We start from the raw sequence: 17,030 nt of genomic DNA on the forward strand, positions 1-17,030 counted from the left end.
ATAGGGGTGGGGATGGAAAAATGTCTTGGGTGGTGGGGTCGGATTGTAAATGGCGAAAGTGTCGGAGGATGATGCGTTGTATCCGGAGGTTGGTGGGGTGGTGTGTGAGAACGAGGGGGATCCTCTTAGGGCGGTTGTGGCGGGGGCGGGGTGTGAGGGATGTGTTGCGGGAAATACGGGAGACGCGGTCAAGGGCGTTCTCGATCACTGTGGGGGGAAAGTTGCGGTCCTTAAAGAACTTGGACATCTGGGATGTGCAGGAGTGGAATGTCTTATCGTGGGAGCAGATGCGGCGGAGGCGGAGGAATTGGGAATAGGGGATGGAATTTTTGCAGGAGGGTGGGTGGGAGGAGATGTATTCTAGGTAGCTGTGGGAGTTGGTGGGCTTGAAATGGACATCAGTTACAAGCTGGTTGCCTGAGATGGAGACTGAGAGGTCCAGGAAGGTGAGGGATGTGCTGGAGATGTCCCAGGTGAACTGAAGGTTGGGGTGGAAGGTGTTGGTGAAGTGGATGAACTGTTTGAGCTCCTCTGGGGAGCAAGAGGCGGCGCCGATACAGTCATCAATGTACCGGAGGAAGAGGTGGGGTTTGGGGCCTGTGTAGGTGCGGAAGAGGGACTGTTTCACGTAACCTCACCTTCCTGGACCTCTCAGTCTCCATCTCAGGCAACCAGCTTGTAACTGATGTCCATTTCAAGCCCACCGACTCCCACAGCTACCTAGAATACACCTCCTCCCACCCACCCTCCTGCAAAAATTCCATCTCCTATTCCCAATTCTTCCGCGTCCGCCGCATCTGCTCCCACGATAAGACATTTCACTCTCGCACATCCCAGATGTCCAAGTTCTTTAAGGACCGCAACTTTCCCCCCACAGTGATCGAGAACGCCCTTGACCGCGTCTCCCGTATTTCCCGCAACACATCCCTCACACCCCGCCCCCGCCACAACCACCCTAAGAGGATCCCCCTCATTCTCACACACCACCCCACCAACCTCCGGATACAACGCATCATCCTCCGACACTTTCGCCATTTACAATCCCACCCCACCACCCAAGACATTTTTCCATCCCCAGCCCTGTCTGCTTTCCGGAGAGACCACTCTCTCCGTGACTCCCTTGTTCGCTCCACACTCCCCTCCAACCCCACCACACCCGGCACCTTCCCCTGCAACCGCAGGAAATGCTACACTTGCCCCCACACCTCCTCCCTCACCCCTATCCCAGGCCCCAAGATGACATTCCACATTAAGCAGAGGTTCACCTGCACATCTGCCAATGTGGTATACTGCATCCACTGTACCCGATGCGGCTTCCTTTACCTTGGGGAAACCAAGCGGAGGCTTGGAGACCGCTTTGCAGAACACCTCCGCTCAGTCCGCAACAAACAACTGCACCTCCCAGTCGCAAACCATTTCCACTCCCCCTCCCATTCTCTAGATGACATGTCCATCATGGGCCTCCTGCACTGCCACAATGATGCCACCCGAAGGTTGCAGGAACAGCAACTCATATTCCGCCTGGGAACCCTGCAGCCTAATGGTATCAATGTGGACTTCACCAGTTTCAAAATCTCCCCTTCCCCTACTGCATCCCTCAACCAGCCCAGTTCGTCCCCTCACCCCACTGCACCACACAACCAGCCCAGCTCTTCTCCCCCACCCACTGCATCCCAAAACCAGTCCAACCTGTCTCTGCCTCCCTAACCGGTTCTTCCTCTCACCCTTCCCTTCCTCCCACCCCAAGCCGCACCCCCATCTACCTACTGACCTCATCCCACCTCCTTGACCTGTCCGTCTTCCCTGGACTGACCTATCCCCTCCCTACCTCCCCACCTATACTCTCTCCACCTATCTTCTTTACTCTCCATCTTCGGTCCGCCTCCCCCTCTCTCCCTATTTATTCCAGTTCCCTCTCCCCATCCCCCTCTCTGATGAAGGGTCCAGGCCCAAAACATCAGCTTTTGTGCTCCTGAGATGCTGCTTGGCCTGCTGTGTTCATCCAGCCTCACATTTTATTATCTTGGAATTCTCCAGCATCTGCAGTTCCCATTATGTTTGATGCATTGAGTCTGCACTGACTCTCTAAACAGCATCCCACCAACCCTGCATTTACCATAGGTAATCCACCTAGCCTGCATATGCTGGACTCTATGGGGCAATTTAGCATAGCCAATCCACCTAACCCGCACATCTTCAGACTGTGGGAGGAAACCGGAGCACCCGGTGAAAACGTGCTCACGCACACATACACACCATGCAAACTCCACACAATTCTCTCAATAACCCATAACCAAAACAAGCATTTGTCATTGCCACAGTTCATAATCCTGGTTCTCAACAGGCACAGTGCATTTTTAATTACAACGTATTTATTTTTTGAAAAAAATGTGACATACAGCTAAAAGATGACTGTAGGTATAAATCCTGGCTTTCTGGAGAGGTAATGTGAAATATCAAAACCACAGCTGTCAAGTAAGCTTCAAAGGAAGATATGCAGTACAAAATTAACTGTAAACCTCTGTCTTTCAGAATGTGAAAATTATAGGAGAAAAGAGAGCAGTCTGGACAGAGACACGGTGCATTTTTCCATTTAAAGAACACACAGCACAGGGCTTAAAAACGAGCTATAACAATGATCTGTATGTTGGTGGCCTGATCTACTAATGTGCGGACCAGAATGCTGCGAAGGTCACAGTTTAAAAAGACACTTCCTCACTCCAAGTGTCAGCCAGCCACTGTCAAAAGAAAACAGGCCAAAAAAATGCAGTCAACCTGCAAAAAGCCAAGGAACTTGAAATAAACTTCAATTATCAACACTCCACAATCTACTGAAGACTGACTGCTGAACTCCTAATGTTGAACGGCTGACTTGTCACAAGAACCCAGAGACTGATCAGCATATCTATTTTGGACTCATTTCCTATTCTTAATTTCTGCGCATGTGTTGCACTATAATTTCTTCTTGCAATTAGCAACAAATAAACTCATTCATTTGTTAAGTCTGGAAAGCCTGGTTAAATTGGCTCCTTTGGTCCAGTAGCAAGGTATCACAAGTGTAGGCATCACAGTTGTGACCAACCAAAAAGGCAGGTAACCAAAGTGGAGCCAGTTCCTAGATAATAAAATGTGAGGCTGGATGAACACAGCAGGCCAAGCAGCATCTCAGGAGCACAAAAGCTGACGTTTCGGGCCTAGACCCTTCATCAGAGAGGGGGATGGGGAGAGGGAACTGGAATAAATAGGGAGAGAGGGGGAGGCGGACCGAAGATGGAGAGTAAAGAAGATAGGTGGAGAGAGTATAGGTGGGGAGGTAGGGAGGGGATAGGTCAGTCCAGGGAAGACGGACAGGTCAAGGAGGTGGGATGAGGTTAGTAGGTAGCTGGGGGTGCGGCTTAGGGTGGGAGGAAGGGATGGGTGAGAGGAAGAACCGGTTAGGGAGGCAGAGACAGGTTGGACTGGTTTTGGGATGCAGTGGGTGGGGGGGGGGAAGAGCTGGGCTGGTTGTGTGGTGCAGTGGGGGGAGGGGACGAACTGGGCTGGTTTAGGGACGCAGTAGGAGAAGGGGAGATTTTGAAACTGGTGAAGTCCACATTGATACCATATGGCTGCAGGGTTCCCAGGCGGAATATGAGTTGCTGTTCCTGCAACCTTCGGGTGGCATCATTGTGGCACTGCAGGAGGCCCATGATGGACATGTCATCTAGAGAATGGGAGGGGGAGTGGAAATGGTTTGCGACTGGGAGGTGCAGTTGTTTGTTGCGGACTGAGCGGAGGTGTTCTGCAAAGCGGTCCCCAAGCCTCCGCTTGGTTTCCCCAATGTAGAGGAAGCCGCACCGGGTACAGTGGATGCAGTATACCACATTGGCAGATGTGCAGGTGAACCTCTGCTTAATGTGGAATGTCATCTTGGGGCCTGGGATAGGGGTGAGGGAGGAGGTGTGGGGACAAGTGTAGCATTTCCTGCGGTTGCAGGGGAAGGTGCCGGGTGTGGTGGGGTTGGAGGGCAGTGTGGAGCGAACAAGGGAGTCACGGAGAGAGTGGTCTCTCCGGAAAGCTGACAGGGGAGGGGATGGAAAAATGTCTTGGGTGGTGGGGTCGGATTGTAAATGGCGGAAGTGTCGGAGGATAATGCGTTGTATCCGGAGGTTGGTAGGGTGGTGTGTGAGAACGAGGGGGATCCTCTTGGGGCGGTTGTGGCGGGGGCGGGGTGTGAGGGATGTGTTGCGGGAAATACGGGAGACGCGGTCTACTTCCTCATCTGGAAGCTTAACGGTTTGGTATATCCTGTCTGGAACTGTAACAACTTGTGGAACTTTGCCAGGGATGAGTCTTAACATATTGCACAAAACATCCTGATATCGTTTTTAAAAAATAATTCTGGGAAGAAACTTGTTAACAGTATTGATATAATTTATCAGTAAACCAAAATATTATTAAATCAATTGAATACCTGAGGATCTTCTATTGTTCCTAAAATCATAGCTGTATGTGTCAGTAAGCGAATAATTAAAAAAGAAACTGTAGACATCTCTCTGTCAGGAGCAACAACTGTTTCTCTTTTCCTTGGATCTCCGAGAACATGTCCAATTTGTGTTCTGTCGATCCTATAAATCAGATAAATTGACTAGAATACATGCTTCATAAAGAGGTATATGTTTAGCTTTGAAGAAAAGTCCCATTGAATGGAATGTGCTGTAGTCAATTTCTTCATCAAGATTAACAAACCTGACAGCAGAGTGAATGACTGGAATTTAAATTCAAGCTATGTCAGCCTGCCCGACTCAAATCTGGCAGCTATATTTAAGAGTATTTGCTCCAACAGTCATAAAGCCAGTTGAGCTGAATATCTAACATCCCTTTGGGCATTAAACCTATGGTTCTTTTGGTGTGGTAGTGTCCCTCTAAGCCAGGAATCCTAGGTTCAAGTTCCATCTGCTCCATACTGTCTCATAACATCTCTAAACAAGTTGATTAGAATATATCTAAGATGTAATCCTGCTATTATTACCCAGTCTGGCCAAGTAGGACTCAAGGCTCACACCAACATACTTGATTGTTAATTGCCTTAACAAGGCACCTAGCTCTATCAAACTTCTACTTTGAATATATCACCGTGAGTGTAAGGATTCAAGGACCCATCATTTGCTTGGAGAACTCAGAGAGAGGCAATGATGCCTGTCTTCCCAGTGGTACCCACATCTAGCGAATGAATAAAGCCTTAACATTTTGTTTGCTTTGTCTAAATTTTTGACATAGTGACTGAGTTAAAGTTTCCACTATCCAGCAAAAATGTATACTTTCTCTATTTGAGCCCCCATTTAAAGTCTGTAACGATAGGAGGGAGCAGAATGAATATACACACAATGACATATTTGAACAATTTCCAGATTATTTACTTTAAAGAAACTGAGGAGATTTTGGGATCTACCCATCAAACTTTGCTCGGAAAAAGGCTGAACTATTTTTATTTAGTAGTATGTAGGCCAAAACATATGGAAAAGGGACTACAGAAAATGATTTCTTGCAAAACAAAACTGCAAACATGCTTATGATAAACAGACTTGCAACTAAATAAACGTTAAATACATCCTTGATTTACATGTCAACTCATACAATTGGATACTTTGACACAAGTCAATCTTTGCCAATCAGTACCACACAATTAAACTCTTCAATATTAATTTCCAATCTATCTCATTAAATATAGATACCAAATTAAGTTCAGCAAGATGTGACAATGGAGTTTTACAGTGCTAGGGTCTCAACTGTTTATAGTTTATCGTTCTGACTTGGACGAAGGGACTGAATATAGGGTAGCTAAATTTGCTGATGATACAAAGATAGATAGAAAGGTTGGTTCCGAAGGTATAAGGAACCTGCAAAGAGTTACAGACAAACTGACTGATTGAGCAAAAAGTTAGCAGATGGTACGTAATGTGGGAAAAAGAGCTTGTTCACTTTTGGTAGGAAGCAATGTATTACTCAATTACACAGAGTGTGCAAAACACAGAGGTACAAAATATTACAATGCAAGTACAGCAAGTAATTAAAGTAAATGGAAAGTTGTCAGGTATTGTGAGGGGCATGTAATAAAGAAGTTGAAGTCTTTTGGTAGCTTTGGCTTACACAAACATAGGTGATATGGTTAGTGAGTTTGCAGATGACAGCAAAATTGGAGGTTTAGTGGACAGCAAAGAAGGTTACCTCAGAATACAACAGGATCTTGATCAGAAGGGCTGATGGGCCAGATGTGGCAGATATATTTGGATCAATGTGGGGTGCTGCATTTTGGAGAGAAATATCAGTCCAGGACTTATACACTTAATGGTTAAGTCCTGGGGAGCACAGCTGAACAAAGAGACCTTGGAGTGTAGGTTCATAGTTCCTTGAAAGTGGAGTTGCAGGTAGATAGAATAGTGAAGGTGGCGTTTGATATACTTGCCTTTATTGGTCATGCATACAGTATAGGAGTTGGAAGGTCATTTTATGGCTGTACAGGGCATTGATTAGGCCACTTTCGGAATACTGCGTGCAATTCAGGTATTCCTGCTATAGGAAGGATGTTCTGAAACTTGAAAGGGTTCAGAAAAGATTTACAAGGATGTTACGATGGTTGGAGGGTGTGAGCATTAGGGAGAGGCTGAATAGGCTGGGGCTATTTTCCCCTAAAGTGTCAGAGGCTGAGGGGTGACTTTAAAGAGGCTTGTAATATCATGAGAGGCATGGATAGGATGAACAGACAAGGTCTTTTCCCCAGGGTGGGGAGAATCCAAAACTAGAGGGCATGGGTTTGAGGTGAGAGGGAAAAGATTTACAATGGATTTAAGGGGCAATTTTTTCACGCAGAGGGCGATGCATGTATGGAATGAGCTGCCAGAGGAAGTGGTGGAGGCGGGTTCAATTACAACATTTAAAAGTCATCTGAATGGGTATATGAATAGGGAGGGTTTAGGTGGATATGGGCCAAATGCTGACAAATGAGACTAGACTTATTCAGGACACCTGGTTGGCATGGACAACTTGGACGAAAGTGTCTGTCTCCATGCTGTATATCTCTATGACTCAATAACAATGACTCTATATCATTAGAGTTAGAAGAGCTACTCTTACTGAAATATATATAAAGTTCTGCAGGGACTTGAATGATGAATGGATGATTCCCCTTTGTGGGAAAGACTAGAATCTGGGGACATGTTTTATAAAGAGGGGGTTTCCTTTTAAGATGGAAAGGAGGAACAATTTTTCTCTCAGAATGTCATGGGCCTTTTTACAACACAGGTCAGTAAAGTCCTGGAAAATTAGGAGTAAAAGGCCATCAGGCTAGGCAGGAATATGGAGTTAAGTTCACAACCAACCAGAATGTTTCAGAACATCACCGTGGGTTTGAGGGATCGAATGGCCTGCTCCTAACTCATATATATGTCTGTACTACTGAGGTCAAATATCCTCATTTCTAGTAGAATTAAGCATAGTAATAATTTTCCTTATTTGAAGCATGGCCAGTCTTTATTTGATCTGCATGTAAATATTCTTACATATCAGCATCTTTGAATCCATCAACAGCATTGTGATTTCTTCCTCCAATTTCAGCATTACATTCAACACAACGAGATATTTCCATAGGCCTTCCACACTGTAAAAGGAAAACAGCATTGCATACATGTTTTGTCTGAATGGCAAAGTCTGCAGATTTCAAAAAATTTTAAAAAATACTTACTTCTCCTACAACACATGGATGTCCATTTGGACATTCTGAAAAGTAAAGGAATTTGCCAATCGTTATTTAACAGTGAAACACTTTCCAATTTAATCAATAAATTCAAAGTGAGATTCTGTCACTTACGAAACCACTTTAGATTCTGTAATGCACTCCAGCCCCGGGCTTCCACAGTCAAGTCCTCAGGCATGGTGGGCAGGAATGCAGCCTAAATTATATTTTAAAAAAGTGATGAGAAGCAGCAAATTGTATTTTCTGCAGAATTGAGCACATAATTTAATTTTCTCTTGGCTGAGAATTTTTATATCTACCAATCGTAATCCTTTTTTAATTTTCATTTATAGATCATAGGAACAGGCCCTTCAGCCCGTCATATCTATGCCAACTAACAACACCAAATATACTAATCCTATTGGCCCATACCCTACTGTACCCTGATAATAAAATGTGAGGCTGGACGAACACAGCAGGCCAAGCAGCATCTCAGGAGCACAAAAGCTGACGTTTCGGGCCTAGACCCTTCATCAGAGAGGGGGATGGGGGGAGGGAACTGGAATAAATAGGGAGAGAGGGGGAGGCGGACCGAAGATGGAGAGTAAAGAAGATAGGTGGAGAGAGTGTAGGTGGGGAGGTAGGGAGGGGATAGGTCAGTCCAGGGAAGACGGACAGGTCAAGGAGGTGGGATGAGGTTAGTAGGTAGCGGGGGGTGCGGCTTGGGGTGGGAGGAAGGGATGGGTGAGAGGAAGAACCGGTTAGGGAGGCAGAGACAGGTTGGACTGGTTTTGGGATGCAGTGGGTGGGGGGGAAGAGCTGGGCTGGTTGTGTGGTGCAGTGGGGGGAGGGGACGAACTGGGCTGGTTGAGGGATGCAGTAGGGGAAGGGGAGATTTTGAAACTGGTGAAGTCCACATTGATACCATATGGCTGCAGGGTTCCCAGGCGGAATATGAGTTGCTGTTCCTGCAACCTTCGGGTGGCATCATTGTGGCAGTGCAGGAGGCCCATGATGGACATGTCATCAAGAGAATGGGAGGGGGAGTGGAAATGGTTTGCGACTGGGAGGTGCAGTTGTTTTTTGCGAACTGAGCGGAGGTGTTCTGCAAAGCGGTCCCCAAGCCTCCGCTTGGTTTCCCCAATGTAGAGGAAGCCGCACCGGGTACAGTGGATGCAGTATACCACATTGGCAGATGATGACTTGATGACATGTCCATCATGGGCCTCCTGCACTGCCACAATGATGCCACCCGAAGGTTGCAGGAACAGCAACTCATATTCCGCCTGGGAACCCTGCAGCCATATGGTATCAATGTGGACTTCACCAGTTTCAAAATCTCCCCTTCCCCTACTGCATCCCTCAACCAGCCCAGTTCGTCCCCTCCCCCCACTGCACCACACAACCAGCCCAGCTCTTCCCCCCCACCCACTGCATCCCAAAACCAGTCCAACCTGTCTCTGCCTCCCTAACCGGTTCTTCCTCTCACCCATCCCTTCCTCCCACCCCAAGCCGCACCCCCCGCTACCTACTAACCTCATCCCACCTCCTTGACCTGTCCGTCTTCCCTGGACTGACCTATCCCCTCCCTACCTCCCCACCTACACTCTCTCCACCTATCTTCTTTACTCTCCATCTTCGGTCCGCCTCCCCCTCTCTCCCTATTTATTCCAGTTCCCTCCCCCCATCCCCCTCTCTGATGAAGGGTCTAGGCCCGAAACGTCAGCTTTTGTGCTCCTGAGATGCTGCTTGGCCTGCTGTGTTCGTCCAGCCTCACATTTTATTATCTTGGAATCTCCAGCATCTGCAGTTCCCATTATCTCTGATACTATATTATCCCCCCCTACTGTACCCTGGTGTTTTAAGTGCTTGTTCAGATGCTTCATAAAAGTTGCAAGAGTACCCACCTCTCCCACTATCTCAGACAGCGCGTTCCATATTTTCTATTGCCCTCTGAGAGAAAAAGATTTTCCTTAGATCCTCTCTAAAATACTTACGCTTCATCTTAAACTTATGCCTTCTTGTCTTAGACACGTTTGCCATGGGGAAAAAGATTCTCATGATCTGCCCTTTCTATGCCTCTCATAATTTTTCATTCCTCGATCAGATACCCTTCAGCTTCCTCTGCTCTAGGGAAAATAAACGCAGCCTACCCAGTCTCTCCTTATACCTGAGATTTTCCATCCCAGGCAACATCCTGGTGAATCTCCTCTGTATCCTCTCCAGTCTAATCATGTCTTTCCAATAACGTGACCAGAATAGGGCAGCACAGAGGCTCAGTGATTAGCACTGCTGCCTCACAATGCCAGGGACCCAGGTTCATTTCCAGCCTGGGGTGACTGTGTGGAATTTGCACATTTTCCCCTCGTCTGAGGGTGCCTCCAGTTTTCTTCCGCAGTCCAAAGATGTGATAGGTGGATTAGCTAGTGAGGATTGCAGAGATGCGGAGGTAGGGGTGGTCACTCTAGGTGGGATGCTATTCAGAGATTTCATGTGGACATGTTGGGCCTAATTGCCTGTTTTTACACTGTAGGGATTCTATGAATCTAGAAAATAGGAGCAAATAAATGTTGTTAAAACTTAATAAAATATTGGTGAGATCACAGATAGAATACTGTGTGTAGTTCTGGTTGCCAGACTATCGAAAATATGTGGTTGCACTGGAGCAGGTGCAGAGAGGATTCACCAGGATCTTGTCAGAGGCCTTACTGAAGTCCATATAAACCTAAACAACAGCACTACACTTCAATATGTTTAGTCACCTTTTCAACTCAACTTAAAATAGTCAGACAGGATCTCCTTCCAACAAATCCATGCTGACTATCCTGTCTTTCCAACTGTTGACTAATCCTGTCTCTCAGAATGTCTTCCAATAATTTCAGTACCACTGATGTCAGACTAACTGGTCTGACATTAACTGTCCTACCACTGCTGCCCTTCTTGAATAAATGAACCACATTAGCTATTCTCCAGTCATCTGGCACTTTACTTGTAGCCAGCAAGCTATTAAATATCTCTACCAGGGCCTAAGAAATCTCATTTCTTGCCTCCCACTGCAGTCTGAGATATATCTCACCAGGTCCTGGGGCTTTAGGTATCTTTATGTTCATTAATGCATCTAATACCTCCTCCTTATTAATCTCTATGTATCAAAAGCTTATCAGATAACTCCTAATAATTTTGAACCCTTCTAGTGATCAAGTTTCTCCCAGTAATACAGCAGTAATATCTGCTTCTTTGGTAAAGACAGGTGCAAACGATTAATATGAAGCCTCAGCTTGCAGATATGGGGTGAAATATTAAGATATTTCCAATTGTATTGGAGAGCAGTTTAAATTGTCCTGGTCTTGTCACATGAGAAAAAACCTGATTAGGTCACACACCCAGTTTTTTGACAGGGAAAATAATATGAAGATTGGAATAAACATTAGAAACCATTAAAAAAGATGGGAAGGAGGATCAAATCAAAACTCAAACTTGATTATGAAACAAAAGCATATACTGAAAGGCACTGAAAAGGAGAAACAGTGGAAAAATGTGCTAATTATTGAACTTATTTTTGAGCTTTTGGACCAGATGTTTTGTACAACCTCTGATTCAACAAAAGATCAGTTCAGAATCGGTATTCATGTTAAAGTTCCTTTTCCACAGGCTGCAACAGTAAATGCACTACAGTATATGTTTTCCGGCTATCTCCCATCAGCAGTCTGAGAAACAACTGTAAATTTACACCTATCTTCATTAATAATACTTAGCATTAAGGAGCAATTTATTAATCCTTTCTTTAATTTAAGGTGACTTTGACAAATAGAACAAGACTTGGACAATATTCAAACTTGGGCTGAGGAGAAGTGAGAAACATCTGTACCATACTAGTGCCAGACAATGACTATCACCACCATGAGAAAGTCTAACCATCACCCCTTGACATTCAACCACTTTACCATAATTGAATGACCCACTATGAACACTTATCAAAAGCTACCAATGGGTCACCATTGACTAGAAAAATGAAATGGTCTCACCATATAAATGCAGTGGCTGCAAGAGCACGATAGTGCTTAGGAGTCTTGCAGCAAGTAACTCATCTCCTGAAGCCTCAAAGCCTGTTCAATTAGACACATCAGGAGTTTGAGGGAATACTCCCTACTTGCCTGGATGAGTACAGCTCCAGCAACACTCAAGAGGCTTAACAACATCTGGGACAAAGCAGCCCACTTGACTGGCAGCACATCGGCAAACATTCGCTTCCTCCACCAGAGATGCTCAATGGAAATAGTGGGTGTCATCTATAAGATTCACTGCCAAAATACACCGAGGCTTCTTAAACAGCACCTTTCAAACTCATGAAAATGTTCATTTAGAAGGATAAGGATAGGCAGATACTAGGGAAAACCACTACCTACAAGTTCAAGTAGACAATGCTATGTTGCACCCTCACCACTCACTGTCATGGCTTGGAAATATATTACCTTTATTACAATGTCACTGGGTTAAATTTTGGAACTCCCTCCCTAACAACATTGTGGATGGACTGTAGCATTTCAAGAAGGCAGCTCACCATCATCTCAAGGACAATTAGGGGTGTTCAATAAAATGCTATGTCAATCAATGACATTGACATCCCACAAATGAAAAAAAAATTACCCCATTTGACAGGATAACTGGGCAAGAAATGTAAGTAATTTATCCTGATTTTCAAGAGGAAGAGCTGTCAATTTTATACTAATAATCAGGATCATGTTAGTTCTTCAGAATTTTTTTAGATTCACATTTTTCTTTAGCCAACTGTTACTTCATGTAGACTTGTTTAGAAGGCTGTTGACCCTCATGAGATGAAAGACCAAGTCAGAACCTACAAAAGGTGGACAGATTCTTGAAACAACAGAACAGGAGTTGAAATTACTGTTAGAAACACTGGTATGGAAGTTCTAGGGTTTTGAATGGTAAACTATCACAACTTGGGAGGTTTTGTATAAATCAACACATTAACCTTAAAGTTAACCCATAATAAAGCTGCAGTTTGTCATTTTTGGAGATGATAAACCATAAGTTGTTTAAGCTCATTTTGCTGCATGGTATTTTTCATTATAGACCAACTATGTCCAGTTACTCTTGTAACATTCACAGTCACTTAGCATCAGAAATAAGAAGTACAACACACCCATAATTGAGAAATCAGTTTTACCTATTTTTCCTTTTGAAAGATGGATATGTCAGGAGTCCAAGAAAAGAAAACTTGTAATTACTATTCTCACTTTCAATGCACTAAGCAAGCAGTATTCTGATTTACATAGTTAAACAATACAACTAATGCATTATCAATCATGTTTAACTTAAACAGAATGTGGTGAAGAAATTTACTTTTGGAAATGTTAAAACAAAATATGAATGAAACCATACCATCATGTTAGCAGGCTGGGATGCAAAATTTTGCAGTGGTGTCAGGATGTTATTGTTCCCACAGAAGAATACAGCTGCCGCATGAACGATTATTTCTATCATTGTCTGCTGTAAACTACTTTGCCCAGGATTGATCTGAAGTCCAGGAATGCAATTTTTCACTAACATAACAGCAAGATCCTTAAATTTGGCAGAATCAAATGCCATTTCATTCTCTATGTACTTTTGAATAGTATCACATTGCTGAAAAACAAACAATGAAAATGATTCAGCAAAATGGAAAATACAATTGGATAAAATGTTAATGAAAGAAGCAATGTCCTAAAAATTAAGGATTGCCGTGGCAGTTCTCTATCTTAAGAAATATGAAGTGGTTATCTAAAAATAATGTATGCTTGCATATCCAACTTCAGGAGTTCAGTGCCAAATTCAATGTTCAATGATAAACAAATGGGATGAAAGAAGTAAGGAGCTGCACAATAGCAAAGTTTTCAATCATGTAGCATGTGAATTAAGAGGTGAAAAGGACCATGCAGTCTGCATCCTAGCATATTAAAAGAAGCAGCTGCAGTGATTAGTTATAATCTTCCTAAATTCCTTAAGCACTGGAAGGGTTCCAGCAGAGTGGAAAATAGCTAGTTTAACACTCAATTCACAGAGGATGGAGTTGAAAACCTGGAAAATATGGGCTAATTAATATCCGCCATATGTAAACTGCAACAATCAACTAATGTGGTAGTTATAATAGGCTATGTAAAAAAAATGTGATCAGGCAGAGTTTACATGGCTCTGTAAAAGGGAAATAGTGTTGAACTAATTTACTAGAGCTTTTTGAGAATGTAACAAGTAAAGTGGAAAGGCGACAAACAAGTATGACCTACTAGGAATTTACAAAGGCATTTGATAAGTGCCATGACACCTGTGCAACAGCAAATGGTGTAAGAGGTAGCCTATTATTTGGTTAATGGGTTGGTTGGCTAACAACAAGCAAGGAGTAAGGATAAATGGGTCTTTTTTCAGATTTGCAAGCTGTAACCAGTGAAATTCCCAGTGCTGGGAGCTCAACTATTTACAATCTATATAAATGACTTAGATGCATGTGGAGATGCCGGTGTTGGACTGGGGTGGACAAAGTCAGAAGTCACACAACACCAGGTTATAGTCCAACAAATTTATTAGAAATCACAAGTTTTCAGAGTGCTGTTTAGCTGCTTAACCTCAAACAGACAATTGTTTGCAGTAAACTACTCAGCCTTCAGGAGAATAGCAACCACAACACCACACAACCCTGTCATGGCAACCTCTACACGACATGTCAGATCATTGACATGGATATTATCATCACACATGGGAACACCAACCATCACATAGACAGCAGATACTCATGTGACTTGACCAATGTTGTCTACCTCACACACTGCAGGAAAGGATACCGTGAGGCAAGGTATATCAGTGAGACAATGCAGATGCTACGACAATGGATAAACGGGCTCTGCGCAACCATTGTCAAGCAGGAGTGTTATCTCCCAGTTGGGGAACACTTCAGCAGTCAATGATATTCAGCATCTGATCTTCAAAATACACAACAATGCAGAATCGCCGAGTTAGAAATTGATAGCCAAGTTCCGTACCTAAGAGAATAATCTCAACCGTGATTTTAGGTTCATGTTGTGCTACATGTAACCCCACCATACTGTTCAGTGTAAAACCTTCCTTACTGTTCTGTTTTGACACTATCACCTTGATATCTTGTTATTATCTCTCTACCTTAATTAGTTTGTATTGTTCTGGATTACCTGTTACTTTGGATAGATCCTCACCATGCAACTCTTACCTATCATGTTAGTCCAGCCATTTGGTTTGTCTCTAGCACCATCCTATTTTTGATTTTTTGTAATTATCAATCAGATCAAAAGTCATCATTTAACTTGCTATTCAGCTGTTGACACCTTACTCACACCATTTGACACTTTTGATCACCTGCAAAGACCTGTTTTTCAGCCTATCGACACTCCTCTCTCATCATTTGTATTTATCTTCTGACATGGTTAACCTGGATTATTTTACCATTATTTCTCTGTATAAAAACTCTGTGCCTGTGTGCTTTCCTCCACTTCACCTGGTGAAGGAGCAGTGCTTAGAAAGCTTGTGATTTCAAATAAACCTGTTGGACCATCATCTGATGCTGTGTGACTTTAGATTTAGATGAAGGTAATTAAATTTGGTAATTTAGTAGTAATTATGGTAATTAAATTTGCCAAAACCCCTATGAAAGTAGGAAAAATAAGTTAAGATGAGGTAGAGAGAAGGGATATGGACAGGTTTATGGCATGGGAAAATTTTTGACAGATGGCATGTAATTTGGAAAAATGCAGACATAGTCAGTCTGACAGGAAGAAAAGCAATTTACTATTTAAATGGAGAGTGACTGCAGGACCCAGTGGCACAGAGGGATCTGGGTATCCTGACATGTGAATCACTAAAAGTCAATATGCAGGTGCATTAGATAATTAGGGAGGCCAATGTAATGTCAGTGTTTGTTTCAAGGGTAATGAAATATAAAAATATGGAATAAAAGCAAAGCTGTGGAAAAAATTAGCAGGTCTGACAACATCAGTGGAGAGAGAAATAATGTTAACACTTCAAGCCTTGTATGATTTTTCAGAAGTATCATACCGGATGAAAAATGTTAACTGTCCTTTTCTCCACAGATGATGCCAAATCTGCTGAGTTTCTACATCGTTTTCTGTTTTTAATTCAGATCGCCAGCATCCACTGTATTTTGTTTTTATAAAAGTTCGGAGGTATAACAGAAGCTGTACAGAACCCTTGGTAAAAGCCTACCTGGAATACAGTGTAGTCTTTTAGTGTGTTAATTTTTAAAAGCAAAATATGGAGATGCATCATTAGGAAGTCGGAGAACTCTTTTAATGAAGGTACTGATGTTTAACTCAGATCGATATTTGTTTGTGGAATTTTCTCCCTTATAAAACAGTCTCTGAATTTATTAATTTATACCTATTTTAATGTACGGAACTTGACTGATAAGTGTTTGAATTCAATGATCAACATTGATCATTGCAAGAATATGATATAACTGCAATCACTGAGACATGGCTGACAGAAGGACAGGACTGGCAGCTCAACATTCTAGGGTATAGAAGTTTCAGGTGTGATGGGAGGGGAGCAGTAAGAAAGGTGGGGTATCAATCTTATTATTGATAAAGGAAACCATTTCTGCAGTAATAAAGGGTAATGTCATGGGAGGGTCTTTGAATAAGGGAATCTGGGTACAGTTTTGGAATAACACTGGGGCAATTACCTCGCTGGGATTATACTATAGATAGGAGATAGAGGAGCAGATATGCAAGCAAATCACAGAAAGGTGTGATTAGTAGCAGACTTCAACTTTCCCAATATTACTGGAATCACCTTAGTGTGAAAGGTTCAGACAGTGAGGAATTTTTAAAGTACATCCAGGAGAGCTCTTTGTGTCAGTACATAGATAATCCTATTAGAGATGGTGCAGTGCTAGACCTAATCCTGGAGAATGAAGTCAGTCAAGTGGTTAAAGTTTCAGTGGATGAGCATCTTGAGAATAGTGACCTATCTTCGTAAGTTTCAAAATCATTATGGAAAGGGATAAGGATAGTGCAGGAATTACGTGTCTAAATTGGAGGAAGATAGATTTTAATATAATTAGACAATATCTGGCAGATTGGGAGCAGCTACTTGCAGGTGATGGCCTAGTGGTAATATTGCTGGATTATTAATTCAGAGATCCAGGTAATGTCCTGGGGACCTTGGTTCAAATTGCACCACAGCAGATGATGGAATTTTAATTCAATAAAAATATGGGATTAAGAGTCCAACAATGACCATGAGTCCATTGTCAATTGTCAGAAAAACCCATTTT

At 43.2% G+C, this 17,030-nt stretch overlaps 1 protein-coding gene across 8 annotated transcripts in view; it reads right to left on the bottom strand.

Annotated features, from left to right (window-relative positions):
• Window positions 1-17,030, bottom strand: part of LOC125463570 (E3 ubiquitin-protein ligase rnf213-alpha-like) — a 205,762-nt gene that overhangs the window by 14,911 nt on the left and 173,821 nt on the right. For all 8 annotated transcript variants that reach the window (XM_048554962.2, XM_048554967.2, XM_048554969.2 and 5 more), the window contains 5 exons: window positions 13,115-13,357; window positions 7,847-7,928; window positions 7,721-7,755; window positions 7,539-7,636; window positions 4,454-4,607 (listed from right to left, as the gene is read on the bottom strand). In XM_048554962.2, the coding sequence (XP_048410919.2) occupies window positions 4,454-4,607; window positions 7,539-7,636; window positions 7,721-7,755; window positions 7,847-7,928; window positions 13,115-13,357 (612 nt within the window). The remainder of the gene's footprint in view (window positions 1-4,453; window positions 4,608-7,538; window positions 7,637-7,720; window positions 7,756-7,846; window positions 7,929-13,114; window positions 13,358-17,030) is intronic.

The sequence above is a fragment of the Stegostoma tigrinum genome, chromosome 22, assembly GCF_030684315.1.
Source record: "Stegostoma tigrinum isolate sSteTig4 chromosome 22, sSteTig4.hap1, whole genome shotgun sequence".
Classification (NCBI taxonomy): Eukaryota; Metazoa; Chordata; class Chondrichthyes; order Orectolobiformes; family Stegostomatidae; genus Stegostoma; species Stegostoma tigrinum.